The 26,239-nt window shown below is 41.5% G+C and overlaps 1 protein-coding gene across 2 annotated transcripts in view; it reads right to left on the bottom strand.

The window, feature by feature from the left end:
* Positions 1-26,239, bottom strand: part of UGGT1 (UDP-glucose glycoprotein glucosyltransferase 1) — a 44,487-nt gene that overhangs the window by 9,133 nt on the left and 9,115 nt on the right. Inside the window, exons 10-34 of one of the 2 annotated variants that reach the window (XM_082223682.1) lie at positions 25,424-25,523; positions 24,286-24,346; positions 21,612-21,703; positions 21,348-21,498; positions 20,954-21,073; positions 20,579-20,664; positions 19,317-19,452; positions 17,876-18,007; positions 17,458-17,622; positions 16,912-17,032; positions 15,481-15,579; positions 11,829-11,852; positions 11,235-11,329; positions 10,504-10,710; positions 10,234-10,365; positions 6,932-7,062; positions 6,325-6,420; positions 5,894-5,996; positions 5,300-5,379; positions 4,259-4,448; positions 3,549-3,707; positions 3,127-3,212; positions 2,547-2,631; positions 1,235-1,323; positions 564-668 (exon numbers count right to left, since the gene is read on the bottom strand). In XM_082223682.1, coding sequence (XP_082079808.1) covers positions 564-668; positions 1,235-1,323; positions 2,547-2,631; positions 3,127-3,212; positions 3,549-3,707; positions 4,259-4,448; positions 5,300-5,379; positions 5,894-5,996; positions 6,325-6,420; positions 6,932-7,062; positions 10,234-10,365; positions 10,504-10,710; positions 11,235-11,329; positions 11,829-11,852; positions 15,481-15,579; positions 16,912-17,032; positions 17,458-17,622; positions 17,876-18,007; positions 19,317-19,452; positions 20,579-20,664; positions 20,954-21,073; positions 21,348-21,498; positions 21,612-21,703; positions 24,286-24,346; positions 25,424-25,523 — 2,845 coding nt within the window. The remainder of the gene's footprint in view (positions 1-563; positions 669-1,234; positions 1,324-2,546; positions 2,632-3,126; positions 3,213-3,548; positions 3,708-4,258; positions 4,449-5,299; positions 5,380-5,893; positions 5,997-6,324; positions 6,421-6,931; positions 7,063-10,233; positions 10,366-10,503; positions 10,711-11,234; positions 11,330-11,828; positions 11,853-15,480; positions 15,580-16,911; positions 17,033-17,457; positions 17,623-17,875; positions 18,008-19,316; positions 19,453-20,578; positions 20,665-20,953; positions 21,074-21,347; positions 21,499-21,611; positions 21,704-24,285; positions 24,347-25,423; positions 25,524-26,239) is intronic. The other variant, XM_082223683.1, reaches the window with a different exon arrangement.

The raw sequence follows: 26,239 nt of genomic DNA, 5'->3' as shown, positions 1-26,239 counted from the left end.
GCTCCTTCAGGAAATTTGTATTCATGAAATTACTGATGGCACCATGAGAAGCTCAATATTATATGACCCGTGCTATATCAGCATACTTTGACCAATTGAAAACTTGTATCTTAATAATACATACCATAAGACAAGTTATGGTGTGTTTTTTTGATGCTGCATTATGGCTATATTCAAATAGAAAAAAAACCCACAAGGTTTTTACATATATGGTGTTATATTCCAGGTACACAGAACCATAGAGTTGGAAGAGACCCGAAGGGTCATCTACTCCAACCCCCTGCAATGCAGAAATGTAGCCTATAAAGGTTATATACAGAGTCTCCCAAACTGTGATTTACAAGTAGGATCATAGAGTTGGAAGAGACCACAAGGGCCATCGAGTCCAACCCCCTGCCAAGCAGGAAACACCATCAGAGCACTCCTCACATATGGTTGTCAAGCCTCTGCTTAAAGACCTCCAAAGAAGGAGACTCCACCACACTCCTTGGCAGCAAATTCCACTGTCGAAAGTAGTAATACACTTTCCAATTTGAGTTATGCACTACTGATTCTAGACTAACCGGAGAAATCTCTCATATAGATGCCCTGATGCCACAGAAAATATGTTGATCACATCATCCTTTTCCTGCTTCACCTCTTCTTTCTTCTGTCCGCCCGTGAAGCCCCTTAAAAAGGAAGGAGGGGGAAAAGAGCAATGTTTAAACTACAACGTCACAGAAGACAGCCAGGTTTACACTTCCACTCTATATTCTCCACCTAACCAACACTTGTTGGGACTGCAGCAGGCATTGCCTGCCTGCCTGCCTGGGATGCTTCGTATTATCATAGTTCTCAAAACCTAAAGACAGAAAATCCAGCCTCTCTTGAATGCGAAACATTCCATTCAAAAAGAAATGCACTAATTTCATAGAACTTTCCAATGGAAGCTCCTGCCACCAAACATTAATCAGACTTGCTGAAAAAACAACGAACAATTCTGCAGATAGCATTACAACTCTTCTCAAATTTATTCACATTTGATTTAGTGGCAAATCAATACCTACTCCTATGAAAGGATGGCATCAAGTCATTCTTAATCAAAAAATTAAAAAGTACTCTAAATTTAGTGATACGGTATTTAATTATAACAAGACACATCAGGATTATATGTATTTTGTAGCAGCTAAAAGGATAAAGGAATCTTTCAGGTTAGCAAACTTGAAGGGCAGTGAATGAAGACAGCCATGCTCACCATTTAAGAGATTCCCAAAATCCAGATTCATTGTCATTTGTTCCATCACTTAGCAAATCTTCATTCAGCATATCCAATTTCTTCTGAACCTGTGAAGAAAGAACAGTGAATTAGCTTAAGCTTCTTACTAAAAGCTTCCTTTGAAACACCATCTGGCTAGATACATTTTGTGCTCCCCCCCCCCCCCCAATTAGAATTGTGCCACACTACCAATTAAATTGTAGACAATGACACCTTGAGGGGCAGGGAGAAATGCTTGGCTAAAAAAATCTCAAAGTGAAATTCCAGCTAGCTCTTTGGCCTGAAGGAAAGGTGAAACATTCAATTCGAGTAAACTGCATCTCCTACAATATCACTTCTGGATTACCTCACATGGTGAGAAATACTAGAAGAAAAGGTGGGCGCACTTCCTCTTTAATACAGTGGTACCTCAGGTTAAGTACTTAATTCGTTCCAGAGGTCCGTACTTAACCTGAAACTGTTCTTAACCTGAAGCACCACTTTAGCTAATGGGGCCTTCTGCTGCTGCCGCACCGCCGGAGCCCGATTTCTGTTCTCATCCTAAAGCAAAGTTCTTAACCTGAAGCACTATTTCTGGGTTAGCGGAGTCTGTAACCTGAAGCGTATGTAACCTGAGGTACCACTGTTTATGTAAGGGGTGGGGAACCTGTGACCTCCAGGACTGCAGAGCCTTTCATCCCTGATCTCTGACCATGCCAGCTCAGGCTGAAGGGAGCTGGAAGCCATCATCTGGAGGGCCACAGTCTCCCCATCCTTGATGTATACAAGTAAACCCAGAAATGCAGGTTTGGCAACTATATTCAAAGGTTATTAAATATATTCTAGGACCTGCAGTGTATAGTTCTGTACATATAGGCCACCCTTCCGTTTGCATCTTTCCCTACCCCCTCCTGTTCATGGGATGTGTGAAAGGTTGGTTTCCAATGACCCCTTCTCCCACATCAGCATCCCATTCTGTGAGTTGGGACAGCATTTGTAGGGCAGATGCTCCTACCTAACAGACAAATAAGGAGCCAAATGGAGCTTCCTTTTACTCTTCTAATAAGCTGGGAAGTATAAATTCTAGTAAAAGTTATTGCATTATGCAGCTTGGATGATTATTCAGATGTTGTCAAATCTCCTAACTTACCCGAAACTTTAAAGGATTGCATTTCTCTGTTTTGTCCAGAAAGCCCTCTATAGGAGGGCAAACATTGTCATTTTTTAAAAATAAATATGCGGTGAGTGAGTGTGTGCATTTAAACAAATGTTCCTGTAATTACTACTTTTATTGTGTCTTTTTCAAACTCACCTTCACTTTAATAATTTTGCTCTTGAAGTTGTTGATAACAACAACAACATCGCTGGCATCTGGTGGAGAATCTGTACCATCGTGGCTAAAATTGATCAGAATAATTAAATTAGCTCAATAATCACTGTAGGAGGAGTGCTGCTTTGTTACTAGTTCTGCTAATTCTTCCCTACTTTTCATCATGGACCTATATCAAACAATGCTTTTCCTTCACAGTACGCCTCCAAAGTATTTCAGAAAAAAATATAAACTGAAAACATGAAACACATTTCACACAATTCCTCATTTGTTAGCTTTGGGAGGTGAAGAGAACCCAGATGTGAACTCATGTAAGAGAGAGAGAAACCCTGCTCAACACACCCAATGCCATGCTGAAAGACCATACTAGCCCAAATGGATTTTAACTAAAAACATATAATAATAATAATTTATTATTTATACCCCGCCCATCTGGCTGGGCTTCCCCAGCCACTCTGGGCGGCTTCCAAAAGAATATTAAAATACTGTGATACATCAAACATTAAAAGCTTCCCTAAATAGGAAGGAACAAACCCAAGAGTAATGCTTTTTACCACCTCACCTGTAAATTCTGTAGATATCATCAGACCTTCCCTTTCTAAGTCTCAGAAACCAGGAACCAGGATTGGCTTTCAGCTGGAAGTAGCCCTGTGAAGGAGAAAGTGAAAAGAAAAATACCCGTGATAGATAACTTGCTTAGTACTGAGCATCACATCAAGATGAGAGAGAATAAAATTAATTAGCAGTGGTTACACAGCAAACAAGCTCTGAAGAATATGATGGCCAACGCACAGTCAGAAAAGATGCTCTGTTATCTCTGCATTCAAGTTAGACCTTAGGAATTAGGCACTTCCAACACCAGAAAATTTAGGCTTGCCTCTTTCCCATATTAAAAGAATAAGTCACTTGAGTGGCCAATTGGAGCACTCAGATCTGTTTCAACAGGTTTTCCACTTTAATTCAGCAAGGAAGATAGTCACTTACTAAATTGGCCATAACAATGGTGTCGACAACCACGGGGTTTGTTGATGTTCCCAGTGTGAACTGGAGCCCTCGCGGGGGCTGCCCTGTCGTGATATCGTAGCAGTGCCCTTCCAAAAGGAGGTGCTCTAACTCATACTCGGCTGCCACAACACTCTCCACCTGGGGAAAAGAAAACACATTTTTTTAAGCAGTCAAAAAACATTGGACTTGGACTTTATTGGCTGGTGGCAGATAAAAGTCCAAGAGCACCTGGAGATCCCCAGGGCCCCCACCCCTGTCTTAAAAGTAATACAACAGAGGCAAAATGGCTTATTAATACGAACTCCCATATGCATGGTGGGGAAACCTCATGCAAGAAAATGATCTGCACTGATTTCAACTGAGCACAACTGGCTTCAGTTGCTTGTGCTTCTCGCTGCTATCAGGTAAGGCACAGTGGTCTGCCCTGAAACAAACAAACAAGCAAACAACATTTGGCAAAGGGAGGAGTGTGTTTGTGCAGTTTGCTCTCCAAATTTAGCCGCGCCAGTTAATCAGAGCAGTTTTAACCTGTGATTAAGGCTAAAGTTGGTTAAATGGTTTTGTTTGCAACCCAGCCAGATGCATGGGGTATAAATATTTTTATTTATTATAATTACTAGTAGTAGTATTATAAATTCTGAAATGAACCCTCCTCTTCAGATTGGGACACACACATTGACTGGACTTACCTCCGCTAAATAAATGTTGTCAAGATCATATGGTGTCCTTACAGACTCCACCATCCAGCTCTCAGGCGTGTTTAGATTCAAAGTAAACAAGGGGGACTGGGGCATATCCAAGAATTTGGCTACTGGGCCAGGAACGAAGAGTTTCTCTGCACTGAAAGTTATTTCTGGCTCCAAAACATAGCGATAAAAACTAAAATTTAAAAATGACAAGTATCAGAATGTTTTAATCTCAAACCCTGCAGGTGTCACAGTCAATTGTCTTTATGTTATGCCTTTCAAATCTGTAACCTTGATAGCCTCTGCATGCCTAGCATTTAAGATACACGGCTTTGAAAAAGCATACTGTTGGAACCACACAAGCAAACAACCTTCTAGGTTCTGGTGCTTGAAGATGTGCCTCAGCTTTTCCTTTTCCTAACAAAACTCAAGCCAAGCATTTTAAAAAACTATGCTCCTCTCATATTACTCATTCCTTTCTGCACCTTTCTGTGCTTCTATTAAAAACAAAACAATGACTGGGGCATAAAATAGAGAATTGAATTCCTATGTTAGCAACACCACAAAGCAACAGAAAATAGAAGACCGAAATGAGTCAGAAACTTCACTCTCTTTCAGCAGCCTCATGTGTCTCCTGAAATGCCATCCTGAAGGTCAGTGGACCCTCCAGATTGGCATTCCATTGTGCACAAAAAACTGCAACCTGAAGAGAAAAGTCCCTACCCCCACTGCATGAACCTAAATTACAACAGATTAATTATCGCAATTTCTGCAAATCCACTACAAAGCTGTCAGAACATAGGATGGCTTTTATCACTGTAATGAAGCCTAAGACCACAAAACAAGATTTACGTGGAGGCAATATTCCTTCTGATATGGAAATCACACATCAACTCTCTTGAAGCTCACACAGCCCTGCCCACACAGTTTGAATCTACAGTTTTCTAACAGTAGCATCAAGAGGCAAACTTGCAGTATTTTTTAATAAGCAGTGTAGTTTTGCTTCCCACTTAATTACATTTTATAAATTTAGCCATTCCTCACCTTTTCAAAGGCATGTCAGAGAGTTTGGACTGGCAATTCATAAAAACTCTGAGGTTCATGTTTATTAGTTTGTTCAATACCTTAAAACAAAACAAGGGACATAGAAAGTTAAATTCACAGCTAATTGTGTACATTTCTTGCAATGCCCTACCTATATCTGCAAACTTGTCTCTTTCTACTGGCTAGCTAAAGCTGAAATGCTCAGATAACTTTCTGTGCAGCAGCTACACTAAGGTTATTTAGAAACAATTTGGGATGAAAGAGAAAGGTTAGAAGGATTGATTTTTAAAAGGAAGAGATTAGAGGGGAGAAACAGAAAATCTTCTTACATGATGAGCTGAGGTTCCCATTAAACAGGTTATATTTTATTTAAATAACCACCTTAAATGTTTTAGTCTTCTCCATATTGATAATAATTACTTTTCAATGTAAAACAACTTAAGTTCCGGATATTAAGCTTTACACAAAAGGCAATGTGTGTTCAAAAGTGACGAAAACAACCTTATATATCAAGATAAGGAAAGGTAATGTTTCGTATATCATGAAACATTCTTCAGCTACTGGTTATACTGCAAACTAATAATATATTCACACCATTAGTAGTGGAGCAAGTCTTTGTGCATCTCTGGTAGCAGGGTCCACAACAGCCACAACATCAAAATACGTCTCTTCTTCCTTTGGTCTTAATTTAATTGCGCTAAAGAAAAAGAAAAAAATACAAACATATGCATGTTATGTTTTAGCCCATGAGAGAAATATAAGCAAAGCCTACCCCCACTCCCACCAAGAAGTGCATAATATATTCATCAATGCCTTCTATAAACAGAGATAGAATTGTCAATGCATAGGAAGAAGCAATCAATTTCCTATTTAGTCTTACATCCCCAATGATGTATTAGCATTCTCTAATTCTAGCAAATAAAAAAAACCCCCAAGTTAATGTGAAGCTTTTTGAAGATTATAGAGAAAGCGAATTTACATAACCCACATACATAAAAGTAGAATATCTATAGCCATATATTTACCTGTATCGGTCCTCAAAGAAATGGTATTCAATTCTTGCCTCTCCTTTTGGCTGAGCAGACAGAAGAGCATCCACCTTCATTACAAGATCACTTGCACTACAGAGAAAAATTCCATCTGCTCAAATATTTGCTTTCCATGCTAAAATGGCCTAATCAAGTGATATTTTTTAATATGGAAGCTAAAAATACACTAGATGCTTTAGCAAAAGATAAAATAGTAACTAGTTTGGATCCAGCAGTGTGATGCACAAATAGAACGAACCTGCCTTTGTACTTGCACAAGAGTAGCCTATTTCTGTGAATATAACCCCCCCCAACCCACACACCCCCTACAATGCTGCAAACCCCACCTGAAGGTTTCCCAGTCTTCATGTACGGCTTGGGAGGAGAAAGGCAGAAAGGCCTTGTTCTGTAAGAGGAAGTCTGTCCTCGGTTCATAGAATCCAGCCCATTATGAGAACTTACTGGATCCTAAAAACTGGTATTTTGCACTAGTACAAAAATAAAAGAATCTCCCTCATCTACTCTGTTCCTACTTATAGAAACCAAATGAACAAATGGAATCCCCAATTTTCAAACGGTTTGTCATTGGCTCATTTTTACTTACAGATCTTCCTCCACTCCTAGCTCCTGAACATGAGATTTTATTTTCTGCCCAGAAGTCTTTAAAATAATATTCTCCAGCAAGTGAAAGTCATCCTGGTTAAAAAGCTCACCATCTTCCAATGGCCCAATGATCTAAAGATAAAGTGGAAAATTAGGTTGCATTAGAGCAGTAAGACAGTCAAGGAAAGTGAAGAAAACTGTGGCGGGACCATAATTACTCACCCCCTGTGATGCACACAGTAATCCAACTCATATTACTGTTCAGAATTTAACCAGTCAAATATTCACTACTTTGAAAGTTCTCATTATCCATCATTGCACTAGCAACTGTGTCAATTGCTTCCTACCATATGAACCTTCCCAATCAGGTCAACATCTGAGGTCTTGCCTTCACTTCATGAAAGTGAAGTGTTCACACAAGACAGGGCCATTTTGGTGCTGCCTCAAAGGCTCTGTAATGCACTCCTGCGAGAAGTATATTTGTGTTTTTCTACTACTACTACTACTGCTGCTGCTACTGCTACTGCTACTATTATTAAATTTATTACACACCCTTCACCAGCAGGTCTGGGATGGGTTACAATAATTTAAAATTCAGTATTAAAAAGGCTTAAAACAAATTATAGTCACAGGGATAGAATGGATGCTGAAAACACAGATCTCAAGTGTTGAAGGCCAAAGAGATGAGCATTTGCTGAAAGCTGTACAGCAAGGGTGACAAGACACACCACTGTGGGGAGGGAATTCTACAACTTAGGGCTGTCACAGAGAACGCCCTCTCCCAGGCCATCTTTGTCTTACTCCCTGCCAAATGTCTGAGGGGGTAGAGGTACCAAGAGAGTCCACAGGAAATGAGGTGGTTTCTCAAACATTTGGGTCCTAAGTCATTTAAGGTTTTAAACACTAGCATGATCAACAACCTCAGATATGCAGATGACACAACCTTGATGGCAGAAAGTGAAGAGGAATTAAAGAACCTTTTAATGAGGGTGAAAGAGGAGAGCGCAAAATATGGTCTGAAGCTCAACATCAAAAAAACGAAGATCATGGCCACTGGGCCCATCACCTCCTGGCAAATAGATGGGGAAGAAATGGAGGCAGTGAGAGATTTTACTTTCTTGGGCTCCATGATCAGTGCAGATGGTGACAGCAGTCACGAAATTAAAAGACGCCTGCTCCTTGGGAGAAAGGCGATGGCAAACCTAGACAACATCTTAAAAAGCAGAGACATCACCTTGCCAACAAAGGTCCGTATAGTAAAAGCCATGGTTTTCCCAGTAGTGATGTATGGAAGTGAGAGCTGGACCATAAAGAAGGCTGATCGCCGAAGAATTGATGCTTTTGAATTATGATGCTGGAGGAGACTCTTGAGAGTCCCATGGACTGCAAGAAGATCAAACCTCTCCATTCTGAAGGAAATCAGCCCTGAGTGCTCACTGGAAGGACAGATCGTGAAGCTGAGGCTCCAATACTTTGGCCACCTCATGAGAAGAGAGGACTCCCTGGAAAAGACCCTGATGTTGGGAAAGATGGAGGGCACAAGGAGAAGGGGACGACAGAGAATGAGATGGTTGGATGGTGTTCTTGAAGCTACTAGCATGAGTTTGATCAAACTGCGGGAGGCAGTGGAGGACAGAAGTGCCTGGCGTGCTCTGGTCCATGGGGTCACGAAGAGTCGGACACGACTAAACGACTAAACAACAACAACAATGAGCACCTTAAATTGGGCCCAGAAACTAACTGGCAGCCAGTGCAGCTGTTTTAAAACAGCAGTTACATGAGTTCTAAAAGCAACCTTGTCCAGTAATTTGGTTGCTTTATTGTGAACCTGTTGATATTTCCAAATAGTCTTCAAGGGTAGTAGCCCCACATAAACTGCATTCCAATCCGAACTGGAAGTTACTAGAGCATAGAGTACCATGGCCAAGTCATCTCTGTCAAGAGTGGCCATAGCCGGCAAATGGTTGTAGCTGGAAGTAGGCACTCCTAGTCCTCAAGACCACCAGGGTCTCAAGTGTCCATGTTTGATCCAGGAATATACCCAAGTTATGAACCTGCTCCTTCCAGGGAACGGCAACCCTATCCAGAACCCTACTGAGAACTTGGAACGCATGACACTTCTGTCTTTTCAGAATTTCAAAACCTACTGGAAATGTTGCCTTTTCAAAGGGTTTGTGGGCCCAGATAATGCATTCTTATTTATTGTCTGGTTGTTGTTGTTTTTTGCAAAAGTTTTTTTTTTTAAGTACAGATATTGTCAGAAGCCCTGGGGGCTTTGATAGACTGAAAAGTATTATATAAATATGGCAAGGAAGCAAATTTTTGTATGATCAAAACCATTTCACTGCCAATCAGTTAAGAAAAACCGAATTCCAGGGAAAGCAAAATAGACTGCTTATAATTGACATTGCTGCCTTTTTATTCTTACTGCTAAGACAAATGCAGTACATTAGAACAGCCACCAAAGTGCTCTTTGGATCCATTAGTTATGCATTCCCAGAGGACTGCTGTGGGAAAGTGTTTCATTCTGAGAAGCTGAATGATGCTGTTAATTATTCAAGGTGGCTTTCACACACACACACACACACACACGGTTTGGGGCTTATTAGGATAAAAAGGTGTAAACAATAAAAATCCAGGCTCCAAGATACATTACTCAAATATATGGAAAACTACAGTATTTTTTGTTCTGTAAGACTCACTTTTTCCCTCCTAAAAAGTAAGGGGAAATGTGTGTGCATCTTATGGAGTGAATGCAGGCTGTGCAGCTATCCCAGAAGCCAGAACAGCAAGAGGGATTGCTGCTTTCATTGTGCAGCGATCCCTCTGGCTGTTCTGGCTTCTGAGATTCAGAATATTTTTTTTCTTGTTTTCCTCCTCCAAAAACTAGGTGCGTCTTGTGGTCTGGTGCGTCTTATAGAGCGAAAAATACAGTATGTTCATTTCCCCATAGTATGAAATCATATACTTCTATGTAATACAACATTCAACCTTTTTGGGGCCTTCCATTACAGGACTTAAAAGAACATATGGGGAGTAGCTCAATGAAAGTAAAGTGAACCCAGCTATTAATGCCATCCTAAACAAAGACCTATCATGTACTGGTAATTTTCAGCTCCAACTAATTTTCCAACACATCTCAGGTCAAAAGACTGGATCCCATTATTTTTATTGACTAATATGCAAAGTTAAAATTCTCAACTCCCTCAAGTGTGGAGAATTAGGCGGGCAAAGCATGTCAAAACATTTTCCTGGAAGTGAAACAGCTTTCTTTGCGGGGGGGGGGGGGGGAATCCAGCTTACCCTGCCATTGCTGATCACGGCCCTCTGCCCTTTTTTCAGTTTAAGAACATCCCTGGAGTACATGGTATGTGAAAGAACAAAATCCACTTTAGGAGAGTCAAAGGCTTCCTTGAAAATATCAATATCCATACCCTGAAAGAAAAGAGACCCTGAGTAAAAGTAAGTTCAGAGACAAGACAGGAAAGCTGTAAATTAAAAAAAAAAGAAATGGGTACTGCTGCTCCATTTTACTAGTGTACCACCTCACAGCAAAAGCCAGCTTGTACTTACTCCAACAGCAAATTCCATAATATCAGCTCCAGCCTCCAGCATCTTTGCATTCTCTTCCTTGGCTAATTTTGTGATGAAGTTCTTGGCATTGTTAGATGTTTGCGTCTGTAAGGCTGCCCATATAGCCCTAGCAATGATTGTGTTGTTGCTGGTTGGGTCTTCACTGGGGTTGCTGATCACGCCAATCCGGACATGGTTACTGGATTTCTGCATAAAAACAAAATGTGCATTAGAACACAGTTTGTACAAGCACCGAAGGCCAGCAAACAAAGGCAGCGTTTAAATGTAGAGGAAAGCTAATTGTGCCTGCTTCCTGCTTGTGCTGGGCAGAAACAAACCACCATCCCTGGGCTTAGCACTATAGTTGAACGAGGGTTTGTGCAAACAAACCACGATAAACCAAAGTTTGTTCTCAGCTTATCTATTTTTCTTTGCTATGAGAAAACAAAGCTGAAACCCTGGCTGAAACATAATGCTAAGCCAAGGATGATGGCTTGCTCCTCTCCGGTTCTCAGATCTTAGGATGCAGCAAGGCATGGTAGTATGAAAGAACAATTGGTTCCTCTTCCTTTAAACACAGAGAGCCTAGCAATTAGTCATACCTGTCCCTCAAAGGCACAAAAAAACAATCAGGTGGTGTAGCTCAGTTCCCCAGGTGTGCTGACAATACTGCTTCCTTCCTTCCTTCCTTCCTTCCTTCCTTCCCTTCTTCAACAAAGGCCGCTACATACCTGGTGTTTGATAGCATCATACAAAAGCTGCCTTCCAGATGGCTTGTCAAAGTCTCCCACAATCCAGAATGTCACTGGTCTAACAAAAGAATCATCTGTAAAAGGAACAACAACACATTCAAGAAAGAAAATTGAAGCTGATAATATCATAATGTGCATTTCCATTTCAACCTGGGCACATGCAGTGTTTTGAAAAGTCATTCAGGCAAGATACAAAAAATTCCCAATAGTATTAGTATTTATCAAGGGTAACAGCATGTGTATATATCTCTGCTAAAATTAAGTTTATCTTTTAAGGTACACAAAATAAGGCACATGCATAATTCTGTTTATTATCTGGGGTTTATTTAGCTATTCATTTAAGATTTTTATTCTTTTTATCAAAGAATATTTAAGCAACTGAAGTTTTCCTGTTAGCAAATAAACAAAACTTTTCAATGTGGACTCAAATTATATTTCTGGAAATATTTTAAACATGCATCTATTTTTCATTCCCTACAGATTCTAAGGTCAATAATTAAGGGCTCTGAGCATGATTTAATGTATTTAAATTAGTAATGCAAAAAAGGAAAGAAATGCACTCAAGCTCATTACCATAAATTTCCTTGGAGGACATGCCTGACAGAAGTAAAACAGGAAAGAGTGGGAAAAGATATAATTAGTTTACAGAATAGACCTTGCAAGTACCCAACTGCCACAGCAGGGTATGCATGACCCTTGTAAACAGTGACTAATGTCAGAGGCAACTATGAATTAATTCATTTCCAGCAATAGGAAACCACAACATCTCTAGTATTTCTCTAATTTTCAGAAGTCATGCACCCCTTCCAAATGAAATGGATCTGTCATGCCTTGTCCTCTTCACACTGAAGCCCAGTTGATACACCTGACAAGATCCTATATGACACATGATTTTCCAAATACCCCCAGTTTCCAAAGACAGCTCTAGTCTTTAGCTGTATGTTCACAAGGAGTGAATCATGATGGCAGGTGTTAATTATCAATAACAGGGTTATTGAGAAGGCAATTGGGCCACAACTGGCCCCCAGGCCTTAGGTTGCCTACCCCTGCTCTAGAAGGTAAGATCAGCGGCGTAGCGTGAGTTCTCAGCACCCGGGGCAACGCAAGTAATTTGCGCCCCCTAACCCGGGGCAAGGCAAGTAATTTGCGCCCCCCCTAACCCGCGAGTTGCCGCTGGCGCTGCCGCCCAAACGACGCCGCTTGCCCGGAGGAGGAGGGGGGCAGAGAGGCGAGGAAAATGCAACTGCCCAGCAGCTGCAGCAGCACCGGCGGAGGCGGGGCTGTGAAGAGGGGCTGCCTGGCGCGTCCTCCGCGGCGAGCGCTGAGAGCCGCTGCCTGCCGGGCGCCTTCAGCCCGGACGCGCGCACAGCTTGGCGGTTCCGCGAGACATGCGGCTCCGCTACAGCTTGCGCCCGAGGCTCTTCGGCGACTCCGGAGGCAGCGAGCGCCCCCCCAGATGTTGCGCCCGGTGCGGCCGGCACCCCTGGCACCCCCCACGCTACGCCACTGGGTAAGATTGCTTGCGCAGGGGCAGTTCCAAAGGGATGGTTTGACTATACACGTTTTTGCGTATACGATCTATAACCCCTGTGCAAGATGCATACTGTATACTGAAGATACTGAAGTCAAAATCTCTACCACATTTCTCACACTGATTTTATGTAGTTATCAAAAAGCATGGGTGACAGAATAGAACCATATCCCATCCCAAAGGGGAACTCCCATAAGAGCTCCCCAGCACTGCCTTCTGAGAACTACCCAACAGGCTAAGTGGGACTGTAAAAGTAGTGTGTCCTGCATTTCCAGGAGGATAGCATGGTTGATATTAAGTCATTGAGGGGTACTGGAAAATGAACAGGTGCACAGTGCCCCATGCTACCTTGCAACAAAGATGATCCACCAGTGTGACAAGAACATTTTCTGTAACAAACCAAGGCCTGAAGTCAGGTTGTCTCATTTAATCGAACCTAGAGCTAGCTGCCCAGCTACTATCTGCTCTTATCACCATACCTAGACAATACACGTTAAACTTGCCCATAATTGCCAGGATCTAAACTTTAGACTCCAAAGGTTCCAGGGAGGCTTTAGCTGTTGGCTAACTGTGGCTGTGTAAGGGGACCCAAAACCACATTTTCACCACAGGAGGAGATTAGAACCTGCCAAGTAGGACAAGGTTCTAGATTGCAGCTTGCTGGTCAGACTATTCCAAGGTTTTCACCTAGATAGTTGGAGCTCAATATCCGAAACAATTAAAAAAAACCACTGTAAGATGAGGCCAAGGGCACCTCTAGTAATGAGTCTTAATGAGCGGGTTCCTTAATGATGGATAAAATGTTTAGTTTACCCCTTTTTTAAGCTTGCCTAGACAGGCAAGAAGACTTGGTCAATCATTGATAAATCTACCAAAACAAAATCCCCAAACTAAGCTTTTGTAGAATGTCTCAAGTGCCCTTCCTTAGCTGTTATGTTCAAAGTGACTTATAGAAGAGAACTAAATAAAACCACACACACACAGTACAAAACAAACACATTAGATACTCCTACATCAAAAGCCAGAGAGGATCAAGAATGTTTTCATGTGCTTTTTAAAATCAAACAGGGAACATGTTCTATATTTGTGGTACATCACTAGAATGAAGCAGAGAAGTCTGTTTCTTCAGAAGAATTGCTGAAGCCCACAGACACAATCCAACACAGAATTTGACATATTTATGCTTCCTCTAATTCTTCATCTCTTACTTGCAACTTCACCAGGGTTATGGACAACAAGGAGAAAAATTTTCAGGATTTATATTAACCAGGTTGTTGAGATTGGCTTCAATCGCAGTCAATAGCAATCTCTGGTTCGCATTATCGGTAGCTAAAGTTGGTGCCACCATAGGCCTTAGCAGAGAGACAGAAGAGAGGGGGCTAAGGATGGGAGCATGTGACTCCCCTCTCTCTCCCAGACTCATTACCTAAGCTGTGCATGGTTTGCAAAGGCATAATAAATCAGAATAAAACCTTGATTTGACAATTTTATATGAAAATCCAAACCAAAAAAAGCCCATAATGGCTATAAAAGCCCAAAGTAATAACTTACACATATATGCAGAATTGCAATAGCACTATATTTCATCCCATTTTTCTCCTAAGCTTATTTGCTCCTTTGGCATATATTCAGTCAACTTGTAGTCTTTTATTGTTAAGCAATAAATAAGAAATGTGGTAACAAAGTGAAGAATTGGTGATTTTAGGGTGAGTGGGTGGGTTTTAAAAAATGTCTTAGCAACAGCTGCAATACTATTCTAAGCACAGCAATAATCAACTACCATTGGCTGCTACTGGGCTATTTTCAAAAGCAATTATGGTAACACTTCCATTTTCTATGAGGAAACATATTGCTCATATATCCATATACATTAATAAACTAAGTGAAATTAAATGGTGAAGTTCCAAGCTAAGATTTCCCAATAAACAAGACTAGCACTTGACTACTGTTGGGTCTACACAGCAAATGAAAGAGAAAAGGAGACTCTGAAAGTCTTTGCAACCCGGTGCGCTTCAGATGTTTTAGATCAGGCATGGCCAAACTTGGCCCTCCAGATGTTTTGGGACTACAGTTCCCACTGGTCCTGTTAGCTAGGGATGATGGGAGTTGTAGTCCCAAAACATCTAGAGGACCAAGTTTGGCCATGCCTGTTTTACATGATAAATTCCATTAGCCCCAGCCAGCACAGAAGGCTGCTCTGTAAGGTGGTAGAAAATACACCCTGTGAGTAATAAACTAGCATATCAGGGAGCAGGATGAGCAAGAACCTTTCGCCCTGCTTCAAGTATAGACCAAGCCTAGCAGAGGAAATCAGCTAAGACAACAGAAAATATGGTGCTGCCTGGAAGCTAGACAGGCCAAAGAAATGCCATGCAAATACCTTTTAACATTATGAACCAATTTGTACTCTTTTCTTCTACAGTACCTGGTTCTTCAGATGTTAACATGGCAAAGCCATAATAACATGCTAAATCTATGGAGCCTTTATGAACAACCAAAGAACTTGATCAGATAAAACTGGGCATACATTTAAGGATCGATCAGAGGGCAGAGTGAGATTAAAACTAGCGCAAAGAAGGAGCAGTAACATGGCACCATTAGAAACATTTTAAAAATGCTTTGCTATGATTCACAACACAAAAGGAACCCTGGCCAAAAAAGTAGCAGAAAGAGACAGGACTCCCATAATTGTACCTTTCTTGGTCATGTAGGTCATGCTGTTGGCTATAGCAGCTGTCTTGTGCTTGGAATCCATGAATGTAAATCTAGCATAATCATCCACAAAGAAATTATCTGCAAGAAAAAAATTAACTCATCAACAATCACCACTTTAAATCAAATTCTATTAATTTTAAAAAGAAAATTACCCTCTTTGGTAGCAAATTCCCAATAAAATGTTCCTACAGGGCATGTTCCTAAATAATTCATTGTAGAATTTGGACAAGGAAAGATGAGCAAATGATAAAGCGTAGGCAAGAACAGCTGCAACGTCAAGGAACAGGGGCTAGGAGTGAGAAAGGGCAGAAAGCCACCCAATAAATTACAGAGCCCTTGTATTTCTCCAATACAAAATGCCTGAAAACCTTCAAACTCTTAAACAACATTTACCAGTATACCTGAAGGAGCGTCTCCACCCCCATCATTCTGCCTGGACACTGAGTTCCAGCGCTGAGGGCCTTCTGGCGGTTCCCTCACTGCAAGAAGCCAAGTTACAGTGAACCAGGCAGAGGGCCTTCTCAGTAGTGGCACCCGCCCTGTGGAATGCCCTCCCATCAGATGTCAAAGAGAAGAACAACTATCTGACATTTAGAAGACATCTGAAGGCAGCCCTGCTTAGGGAGCTTTTTAATGACTGATGTTTTAATGTATTTTTAATCTTTGTTGGAAGCCGCCCAGAGTGGCTGGGGAAACCCAGCCAAATAGGTGGGGTATAAATAATTTTTTATTATTATTATTATTATTATTATTATTATTATTATTATTATTATTATTATTATGATACAATGCTAAACTACAGCTTAATGTTGCCTGCAGGAGGCTTCAGCTAGTGAATTCCTTCATCTCCCCTCCTACTCTGCCACATCCATGACGAGGAGACTGGAAACATTTATTTGCTTCTGTTTTAAGATTAGAATAATTGTATTTTTTTATTTGTCTTGACCAACCAGTCTAAACTAACTGCAGTTTGTCCAAGTTTGGACAGAACAACAAACTGCACACTTACAGCGGTACCTCTAGTTATGAACGGGTCCGTTCTGGAGCCCCGTTCGCAACATGAGAAGAACGCAACCCGCCTCTGTGTGTGCGCAGGTCGCAATTCGCCGCTTCTACGCATGATGTCATTTTGCGCCCCTGCGCATGCGCGAGCAGCAAAACCTGGAAGTAACCCTTTCCGGTACTTCTGGGCCGCCACGGGACGTATCCTGAAAGAACGTAACATGAAGCGGACGTAACAAGAGGTACGACTGTAGTTTAAAATGCAAGTGGGCATTTCTGAACAGCTTGTTGCCATGCCAGAAGGGGGCGGGGAGTACAAACTAGTGTCCAAATCATATCTTATTGTCCACTAACAAGTTATTGTTGTTATTAAAATTCTGTATGGATTCAACAGCAAGTGTGCCTTACTAGTTGCGGTTAAATCTAGGTACTCTCTGTCAGACATCAAGATCCGTGAGTTGATTCTTGGCACAACATTAGGCTGGTTCATGATATATTCAACCACATCTTGATCATTTGATAATTCACCCTGAAAAAGAAAGAAAAAATCAAATCTAAAACCTCAAACAAACAAAAAGCATGTTTTGGAACTGGTCTGAAAATCAGAATAATATTGAGAAGTCAAATCATTTTTTTAAATTTTAGTTTTATTCCTTGTTCTCTCAGAACCTCCCCTTCAAATAGGTCATTTAAAGACATATTAGGATTTCAATATTTTGCAAGATGTTAAAATGCTTCTTATGTGCAACCCCTTGGATTTTTACATTTCTTGGAACAGCCGATCTGTGACATAGCAGTTTCCTCTGTGGCAATGGGGGGCTGCCATTTGGGAAAGGTAAACCTACAGCCTGCTTAGAAGCACAGAACTAGCTGCACAGTTCTTTAACTCTTAGCCATCATCTTTAAGCACCGAAGAGGTCTTTGAAATCCCTGACTACAAGCAACATGGCTTACCAAATACACAGCCCTCTGGAAAAAGCTGGTGGTTTCTAGTATTTTATGCATTGTCACAGTTTCTAGTTCATCGGGATCTAGTTGTTCCTTTTGAAAGGGCATTCCGTTGAAAAGCACAATAGGTAAGGGCCCCACACCTGTCTGTTCGTAGTAGCCACGTCCTTCCTGAAATGTACAAAAGATACAAGTAAGATTTTTTTTCTTTCTGCCTCTACTGACTTTATCTATTGCAACACAGTCCATGTTTCCAAAATAACCTATGCGAAAGCAGGTTATGGTGTGTAAATACTGCTGTAACTGGCCCAGAAAATCCTGTTGGCACCTCTGACCACTCCAATGAATAGTTTGGCAGAAATTTTATTCTCCAAAAGAGTCATGGGGTTTGAAAACGGATAAGCTGCACATGTGAATGCCTTACCTTCCTATTGTGATCATAAGCAGAATCAACTCCTAAGATGCTGTTCACTTCTACATAAGGATACTGCTTCTCAAGAACACTAACCACATGCTCCACTTTGAGTTTTTCTCCTGTATTTACTTTGTTGTATATCTGTCAAGAAAACATTGACACATGCACAGTTAAAAACATTACCTCTTCTCCTTACACTTCAAAGGATCATCAATAAATCAGCTGTTCTCTCAATTTCGCTTTGCCTGCCCTTATGTACCAAACTCGCTCCAGGAAGACCTCAGCAGTGCAAAACCCACATTATCCATGAAGCGTTTAGCTTAGTCTTTTTGTCCCATCATCCCCAGGCCTTAGAAGCAGTAAGGTAAGCAAAAGTGACAAAACTAGCAGCCTTATTTTTTGCTCACGTGCAGTGTCTTATAGAGCAACATAATATCGCTACATCCCAACACTCGGTGTAGGCTAGATCTGCAAAGCTGATGTCTGCAGGAAAATAATTATACATATCATACAGTACAGACGGATAGATGGCTGTATGCATGCATTACAAACTGCTTTGGTTATCTATTTTACAGGTTCTTACAGTGAAAAGTTTCTCATGAGTTCTCCCAATATCTTTATTTTCCCAGGATGTTTAAGTGCCCAGCAGAATGTCATGAGGGGAAGTAAATTACTGATGGTGGCATGGATGAGCCTCTAAAAAAGGCCGATCACCATTACGAACCAACTTTGTTAAGAGCGAGTTGAAGGCTAAAATCAAACTGCAGGGACAACAGGAAAGGGAAGACAGCACACGGCACACAATGTAGGGCAGGAAGGATGGAGGAATCCACTCTTACCCACTCCCCCCCCCAAACACATACAAGCCTTGGCCAAGAGACAAGTATGACTGTGACAACAAGCTCTCAATTCCACAGGTACATCAGCGATAAGGTAGAGGGACCAGGGTGGAGACAGGAGCAAGGGAAGGGCAGCATTAAAAGCATCGTTGTGGTGCCAAGGATGATTTATATTCTGCCCCCCTACCCTCCAATCCCATGCTGCCATCACTATAGTTACAGGATAATGAAAAGATGTGAAAATGCACAACAGTGTACCAGATCGTTCCTCACCTAGCCTTTCTATTACATATCTATTACATTTACATTAGGAATGCACAATAGAGAGCACATGTCACTTCAATTTTACAGCTTAACTTGGAGAACAGTGCAGTGGGAGAAAAGTGGCTTTGGCAAGAAAAGTTATCCTTCCACAAAAGAGACAGTCAAGAACTCACAACAGAACCTGCCCTCATATCACTGACAGCAAGTACATTACCACTTTCATAATCATTAACCCAAATATTCTGAAAAGGCAAACTGCTGCAACAAGAAGTGTCTCTTCTTGTTGCAACAGCCTCAAGGCTGACATAAACAAATACAGCTGCATTAATTCTCTCCAAAACACTCACAGATATAACCGTCTGGAAGGCAAAATTATTATCAACTTCTTGCGCAACGTAATTGTAGGCTCGAAGGAGAGCGACCCCAGCATCTTGTAAACCATCAACATCTTCAGAGTCATTAACCACAAAAACCAGTCCAATCCTATTAACAAAACAAAAGAAAACAGACTAAAATCCAAATCATATATTCAAAAGCACAGCATCTGCAGTGGAAATGTTTAGGTTTGTGAACACGAGTGACACTGACCACCACTAAATATTACCGATCCTTTATCAGTGGTTGAAGGGATGTAGGAATGAGCTGTCGGATTGCGCTCTTTCCCCTGCAACCCCTTCCTCTCTTGATGCACAAACTAACCAAGCTTAAGGCTAACCAGGGTTCAATCCTAACCAGACAATGGAACTAACATCAAGCTCTGGTTTCAAATCCTGAGATAGGAGCCAGACCTGGTTAGCATTAACCATGGCTGACATTGGTGCAGACATGGACTGAGCCATGAATCTGGCTGGTGTGAAGAAGTCATCCATGAGGAGGAGGAGGAGGCATTGTGGTACACAATCATATAATGCTACATCTGCATCATTCCTCCATATCTGTGGTATTTCACATGTGTGCAAAACTCGCATAGGCATAAGCATGTGCCCCATATCAGATTTCCCACAGCCACTTGGTATAAACCAGGACCTCCAGATACTTCCCATATGTGATCAGACCCAAAAGGCTCCTCTCTCATACAGTTAGGAATAAGAGGTAGTGGAGATGCATGGTTGCTCAAGAAAAACTCCCATCATGCCAAATATGTACTTTTCATAGGTTCGGAAAGCTGATCAGCTGTGAATATTAAAGGTAAAGGGACCCCTGACCATTAGGTCCAGTCGTGGTCGACTATGGGGTTGCGGCACTCATCTCACTTTATTGGCCGAGGGAGCCAGCGTACAGCTTCCGGGTCATGTGGCCAGCATGACTAATCCGCTTCTGGCGAACCAGGGCAGCGCACAGAAACACTGTTTACCTTCCCGCCGGAGCGGTACCTATTTATCTACTTGCACTTTGACGTGCTTTCGAACTGCTAGGTTGGCAGGAGCAGGGACCGAGCAACGGGAGCTCACCCCGTCACGGGGATTCGAACCACTGACCTTCTGATTGGCAAGCCCAAGAGGCTCAGTGGTTTAACCCACAGCGCCACCCGCGTCCCTGTAGCTGTGAACATTACTCAGCTTCAAAAATAAAATTGTAAGTTCCACACACATAGAAACTGCAGCATTACCTCAATGGTATGTGGTTACTAAGGAACATTTCAGCCACGCTAAGCAACTCCGCCGAGCTCTCATGGGACGGGTCTACGATGAGTACCTGAAAGTCATAGCAAAGTACGGATTCAGATGCCATTACATCACTTCAGAAGGACTAGAACCATGTTTCACAATTTTAATTTTAAATGTTTTAGATCTCTCTATGGATTCTTATTTGTATGGGGTTTTTTATATTGGAACAGATACACTAAGCTAAATATATAGGATTATCTTAATTTTAGTGGAAAACTTATAATAGAAATTAACATTGCATACAAATAAAATCTTAAGTTGCCCAACCCTTGAAATCTTAGAGTGAAGTTCATAGACCAAAATAAGATACCACTTACAAAATTATGGAAGTTTTTCCTTATTTGTCTGATTACACCAGGGAAAGTAGGGCGCAGCAGCTCCTGGACACTGGAAGGCCAAGAATTGTATCTGCTGTCAACTTCAAGATTATTGATCCACTAAAAAGAAAAGAAAGTCAAACAAGATAAATTAAAAATACTTGTTGCTTGGACTATTAGAACTTATTTCAATTTAGGGCCACTATTTAACAATTCAAATGCAGTGGAAGTAACTGAACTGTATGGATTCATATGTTGAACTAAAATAAGATTGAAGACTTGCCTCAAAGAATTTACACTTCAGTGAAGAATGTGCACAAGTGTACCAGGATATATAACATACTGTGAATGATTTTTTTTACTGATCGGTGGAAATCTCACCCCACATACTCACTGAAATAGCAGGACTTCTGATATCTACAGCATAGTCAGAGTCCGATGGCTGGATGTTCAGCTTTAACACATTGTGCATGGAAAGGCCAACAATTCCCAAACTGTGCAGCCCTTCCATAACACGAGCTTCGTTCCTCAGGACATCAAACAAACTAGAAAGAGCACAGATCAGATAAAACTTTAGAACGCCACCAGCTGATAATACTGTAGCATTTTATATTGCTATACCATAACCTAAGTTAAGAAGAATTTGAAGAGTTCATACCTAAATATGTCCTGTGTGTCTAGATCTATGTGCAGCCCATTGATGAACAGGGCAGAATCCCCAGACTGTAAACCTAAGGTTCCTTTGAAGTACTGAGGAAAAAGTGCAACAAAGACATTAATAGACTTCTTTAAATACAAGACTTGAATAACACATAACTTAAGATCAAATCTTTTCAAAGATGTGCATTTAAAATGTTAACTGATCCCAGAAATGGAAATTCAGTTGGTCCTGCCTTGATAGCAAATCAGCTATAAGTATTAATCTAATGCAGCACAGAGTGTGAATTATCTTATGATAAAAATAGAATGATGAGGTACAGTGGACGCTCGGGTTGCGAACATTCGCAAGCCGCAAAAGTGCGTCTGTGCACGCGCGGGTCGCAATTCAGCGCTTCTGCACATGGGCAAGCGCCGAAACCTGGAAGTAACCCGTTCTGGTACTTCCGGGTTTGGCGCAGTGCGCAGCCCAAAATCGCACAACCCGAAGCGTCTGTAACCCGAGGTATGACTGTATTAATAGAGTGATCCAAACCCCTGATCCACCACACAGGAAGGAGTCTGGATGAGGAGGTTTCCCTTTACTTGTATTCATGCTCTGCTATTAGCAGGGCTCACCTACCAATGAACTTTCAAGTGAACTGGAGCAGCCAAGTACAGGTGACGACCATTTTGCACAGGTTCCATTCCTGGCCCCTGTGCACCTCAGCGGAGTGCACATAAACCCAACCCAACCCCATTCTGCCTTGTTCCAAATCCAAAAGGACCCACACATTGGTGGATGCATGCAAAATGGTTGCTGCCTGTATTCATTGGCTTCTAAGTACCTCCACGTTAATCCAGGCCTCTCTGTTGCACCAACCTGGAGCTCGTGCCACTGAACTAAAATGTTTTCCTACCCATCACAACTTGCAACCTGCCTGACACAAGCAGAGAGACTCCAGATGTTATTGTAGCACCCGTTAAGCCCTGCTGCCAACCACCAGGGGTTTGGATTGCATGCTAAATAAGGCCTGCTGACTGCCCATTCTTTGATGATGTGGAGCAATTACAAGCTGTGTTCCCATTTCAATTACCGCTCTTCTTTATAGTATCCAAGGTTCTATGTAGACATGGGGAAGTAAAATGTATCAACTACTTACTTGTCCTCAAGCAATCTGCCTACACACTTGACCGATAAATAAATTTAACAAAGTGGTTTTATCATACTCTAGAATAATGTTAGCCATTTTAAGGAATATTGAGGTACTTATGATATTATGGCTGATAAATGATATGGGGGTGGCAGCTTACTAGCTGAAAGTATAATAGAGACTGATGTAAAAGGGATAAAGTTAGTGCACCATAAGCAAAATATAAAGGCCACTATCAGTGGCCATCATTTGCATTCAAGCCCAGATGAAATCAAAATGGGCGCACAAAGCTGTCTGAGGTCACCTCTGGGGGCTAAATCAAGCAAAGAAAAATAATCTTACCAAAGTTACTTCTCTCACTTCAACCAGCCTACCCTCAAGACTGAGATTCATATATAATAATAAGCATTTTTTGATGCCATGTAAATTGCAAAGTTCAGTCCTCATTGTAGATTTAGAGCAATCTAGGTTGCAATCCTATACCCACTTATTTAGTGGGGCTTACTTTTAGGTAAACATGTCTGGGATTGCACTGTTAAAACCTGTTATGCTGAACTGTTAAGAGGTATTTGTATTCTGATATCTGAGCAACATTCTGCCCCACTGTTTCTTTTCTAATTGTTGTGACAACCCAGTTCCTCTGAGGTAATTCTTTTCTAGAATGGGACTCTTCAGGGAGCTTGTTAAGACAGCATTCCTGATATTTTGCACATTCACCCTGACATTTCTTACAGTAAATAGATATGCAGATAGATACATTATTCCCTTAAAGAGAAAGTTAAACAGATATTATGCAGCAGATTCAATTACGCTGTGATTTCAGTCTTAAACAGAGATAAAGAAGTCAATTGAGGGGATTGTACTGCTCCTGCTGTGCCAGTTGTTAAAGTTTCTATTTGTTTAATCCCCAGAACACATCACAGAAGCCACTAAGTTTCAAGTTTGACACCCAGTGGGACTTATTCAAAAGCAAGGCAAAACCCAAAAAGCCAAGTTTTCCTTGAGTAACAGCTTGTGACTATTCCCTGGGAAATAACCAGATAAAACCAGTTAGGATCCACTTGGCTCATAGTTTCTGAGCTTGTAGAATATAAACCTTGCACAGAACAGTGTTAGGGTTCACTGGAACAAACTCCCTCAGAAGGTAGTGGAGTCTTCTTCACCGGAGGTATTTAAGTAGAGGTTGGCTGGCCACCTGTCCTAGATGCTTTAGATGAGATTCCTGCATTGCAGGGGGTTAGACTAGATGGCCCTCGGTGCCCCTTCCAACTCTACAATTCTATGGTTCTATGATATAATGAAGAACCTTTCCTCCAAATTCTGCCCCAGACTGTAGCTACTACAGTACAACCAGAAACCAACAAAACATTCTGGACATTCTGGAAGAAGAACAGCATTTCAAAGTATTGAGAGCTCGATAAAATGTACTTTTTAAATACAGAGAGGCAGTGTGGCTTAATGGCTAGTGTTAGCCCAGGAGACCTAGGTTCAAATCCCTATTTTGCCAAGAGGCTCCAATACAATAAGGCTCCATACAATTACCTTTTGGTTCTCTTCAATTTCTGATCTGAGTTCTGAAGAAACAACTGTTTTTGTTATTGCCCTACAGAAACCAAAAGAGTCACAAGTTATCATTAATTGCCTGTCCTACCTCTTCTTTTGTTTTTACATCTGTTCCACTCCAACATGTCCCACTAGGGCATACAATTGTTACAAGTAAACAGATACTGGAATTCATACAGTATAGAAAACATTGCAACTGCAAGGACAATAATTCATCTATTTCATATAAGCTCTCTAGTGCAGTCAATGGGGGGGGGGGGGGACTCCACATACTAAACCCTACAAAGTTTGACATCTTCAAAATTTGTGCCAAAAATGGTTGCACAAGAATTAAGTGCTTTCAGCTTTTAAATCCAAAAGGACACATGCCAGGAGGAAGTCATTATCCCTTAAAAGAGATTGGTAATCTGAGCCAACTATGAACTTAACAGCTCTTATTTAATAGAAAACACTAATATGCACTTAAGATTACAAATGCTGTAGTACTGATGATGCAGAAATACTGACTTTTCAGGTATAGCCTGCCCCCCTCACTGAAGATATGATCAGTGCAGGTTGTTGTTGGCTGTATAGCTGCCCGGTTATGTCTTTCCTGCCCCAGTTCCTCGCAAACCGATTATGAATGGTTTTCTTATTCCTGGCTGAACGCAGGCATTTTCTCCACCTCCAGCGCCTTTCTGTATATGTGAATCCTTTCTGCTGCCAACTTGTCTCTACTTTATCAGAGAAAAACCTTGCATTTTCATTGAACTTTCAAGGTGGCCATATTTAATATTTTCAAATATGCAAGGGGTATTTCACCACCAATTCATACCAAAGTTTTCAAGGTATTAAGAGCAAAATTATAGCAGATATGTTGAAAAGCAAGTCTTCCCTTTTAAAATGATCTAATTCCACAATTGCTCGTTGCCAAACTATCAGTTAGCTGGTGGAAGCTGGATGGACCACACTGGGGCAACCATTTCCCCACAAGTAAGGGGGCCAAAGTAGTTTGTTTCCGTTTCAACAACCAGGATCCCCAATCTACTCTGGGATCTTTGATCACTTTCACCAAAGTAAACAGCACAATAATCTACATTTGCTTAGCAGCAGCAGCAGCAGCAGCAGCAGCAGTTACCTAGCCTTTGTGGGAAAATTCTGACTTAGATCTTTCATGACCATCAAAGCATCCACCGTAGGAGCAGCCAGAATACGGGCAGCAGTTTGGAAGCTCAGATCTAAAATTGAAAATAGTTCAATCATAAGGCAGTCCTTCAAACCTGGAACGTTGTAAAGCTTAACTCTGCTAGGTGCCAAGATCAGCCTAATCTCTTGAAGCTCTTAAACACCCAATTAGTCCTCTCACGCACTTTGATGAAACTGCTCACAGCGCATCCACCAATGTTCTGTTCTTAGCACAATTCATACAACTGAATATAATGCCGAGAAACATTCACCAGTTGGAAGTGAACCAGAAGGATTTGGGAATTTTACTGCACAGGTTTACTCAGAAGAAAATGCCACTGCCTCCAATGGGGCTTACTCCCAAGTGGGTTCAGGACTGCAGTCTTTCGTCACCTTGAGTTATCTATAATGCAACTATGAGCTGTAACTATAATGCAGCTGCGAAGAATGCAACTGGCAAAAAAAAAAAAAAACGGAGGCACCGAAATAAGAAGAATGCAAAAGAAGGAACTTGTTTGCTTAATGTCAACTAACGGAGCAATCCAAAGCCCTGGCAGGCAGTGGCAGGGTTGTGTTGTCACCACCTTGGCAGCCTTCTTGCTCCTGCTGGCCACAGCAGAAGAGGCAGGCAAATCACTGTGGCAGCCTGGAGCTGGTGCAATGATTCGGCTTGAAGACATCACAAGGCAGCAGTGGGGTCTGCTTGGGATCCAGCAGTGACAGTCATGGGGCTTCCCTAGAACACCCCATTTAGGGGCTTTCCATGAGC

The sequence above is a fragment of the Podarcis vaucheri genome (genome assembly GCF_965113315.1).
Source record: "Podarcis vaucheri genome assembly, chromosome: 5".
NCBI lineage: Eukaryota > Metazoa > Chordata > Lepidosauria > Squamata > Lacertidae > Podarcis > Podarcis vaucheri.
The sequence above is the reverse complement of the archived record's forward strand: the minus strand, read 5'-3'. Positions and strand labels throughout refer to the sequence as shown.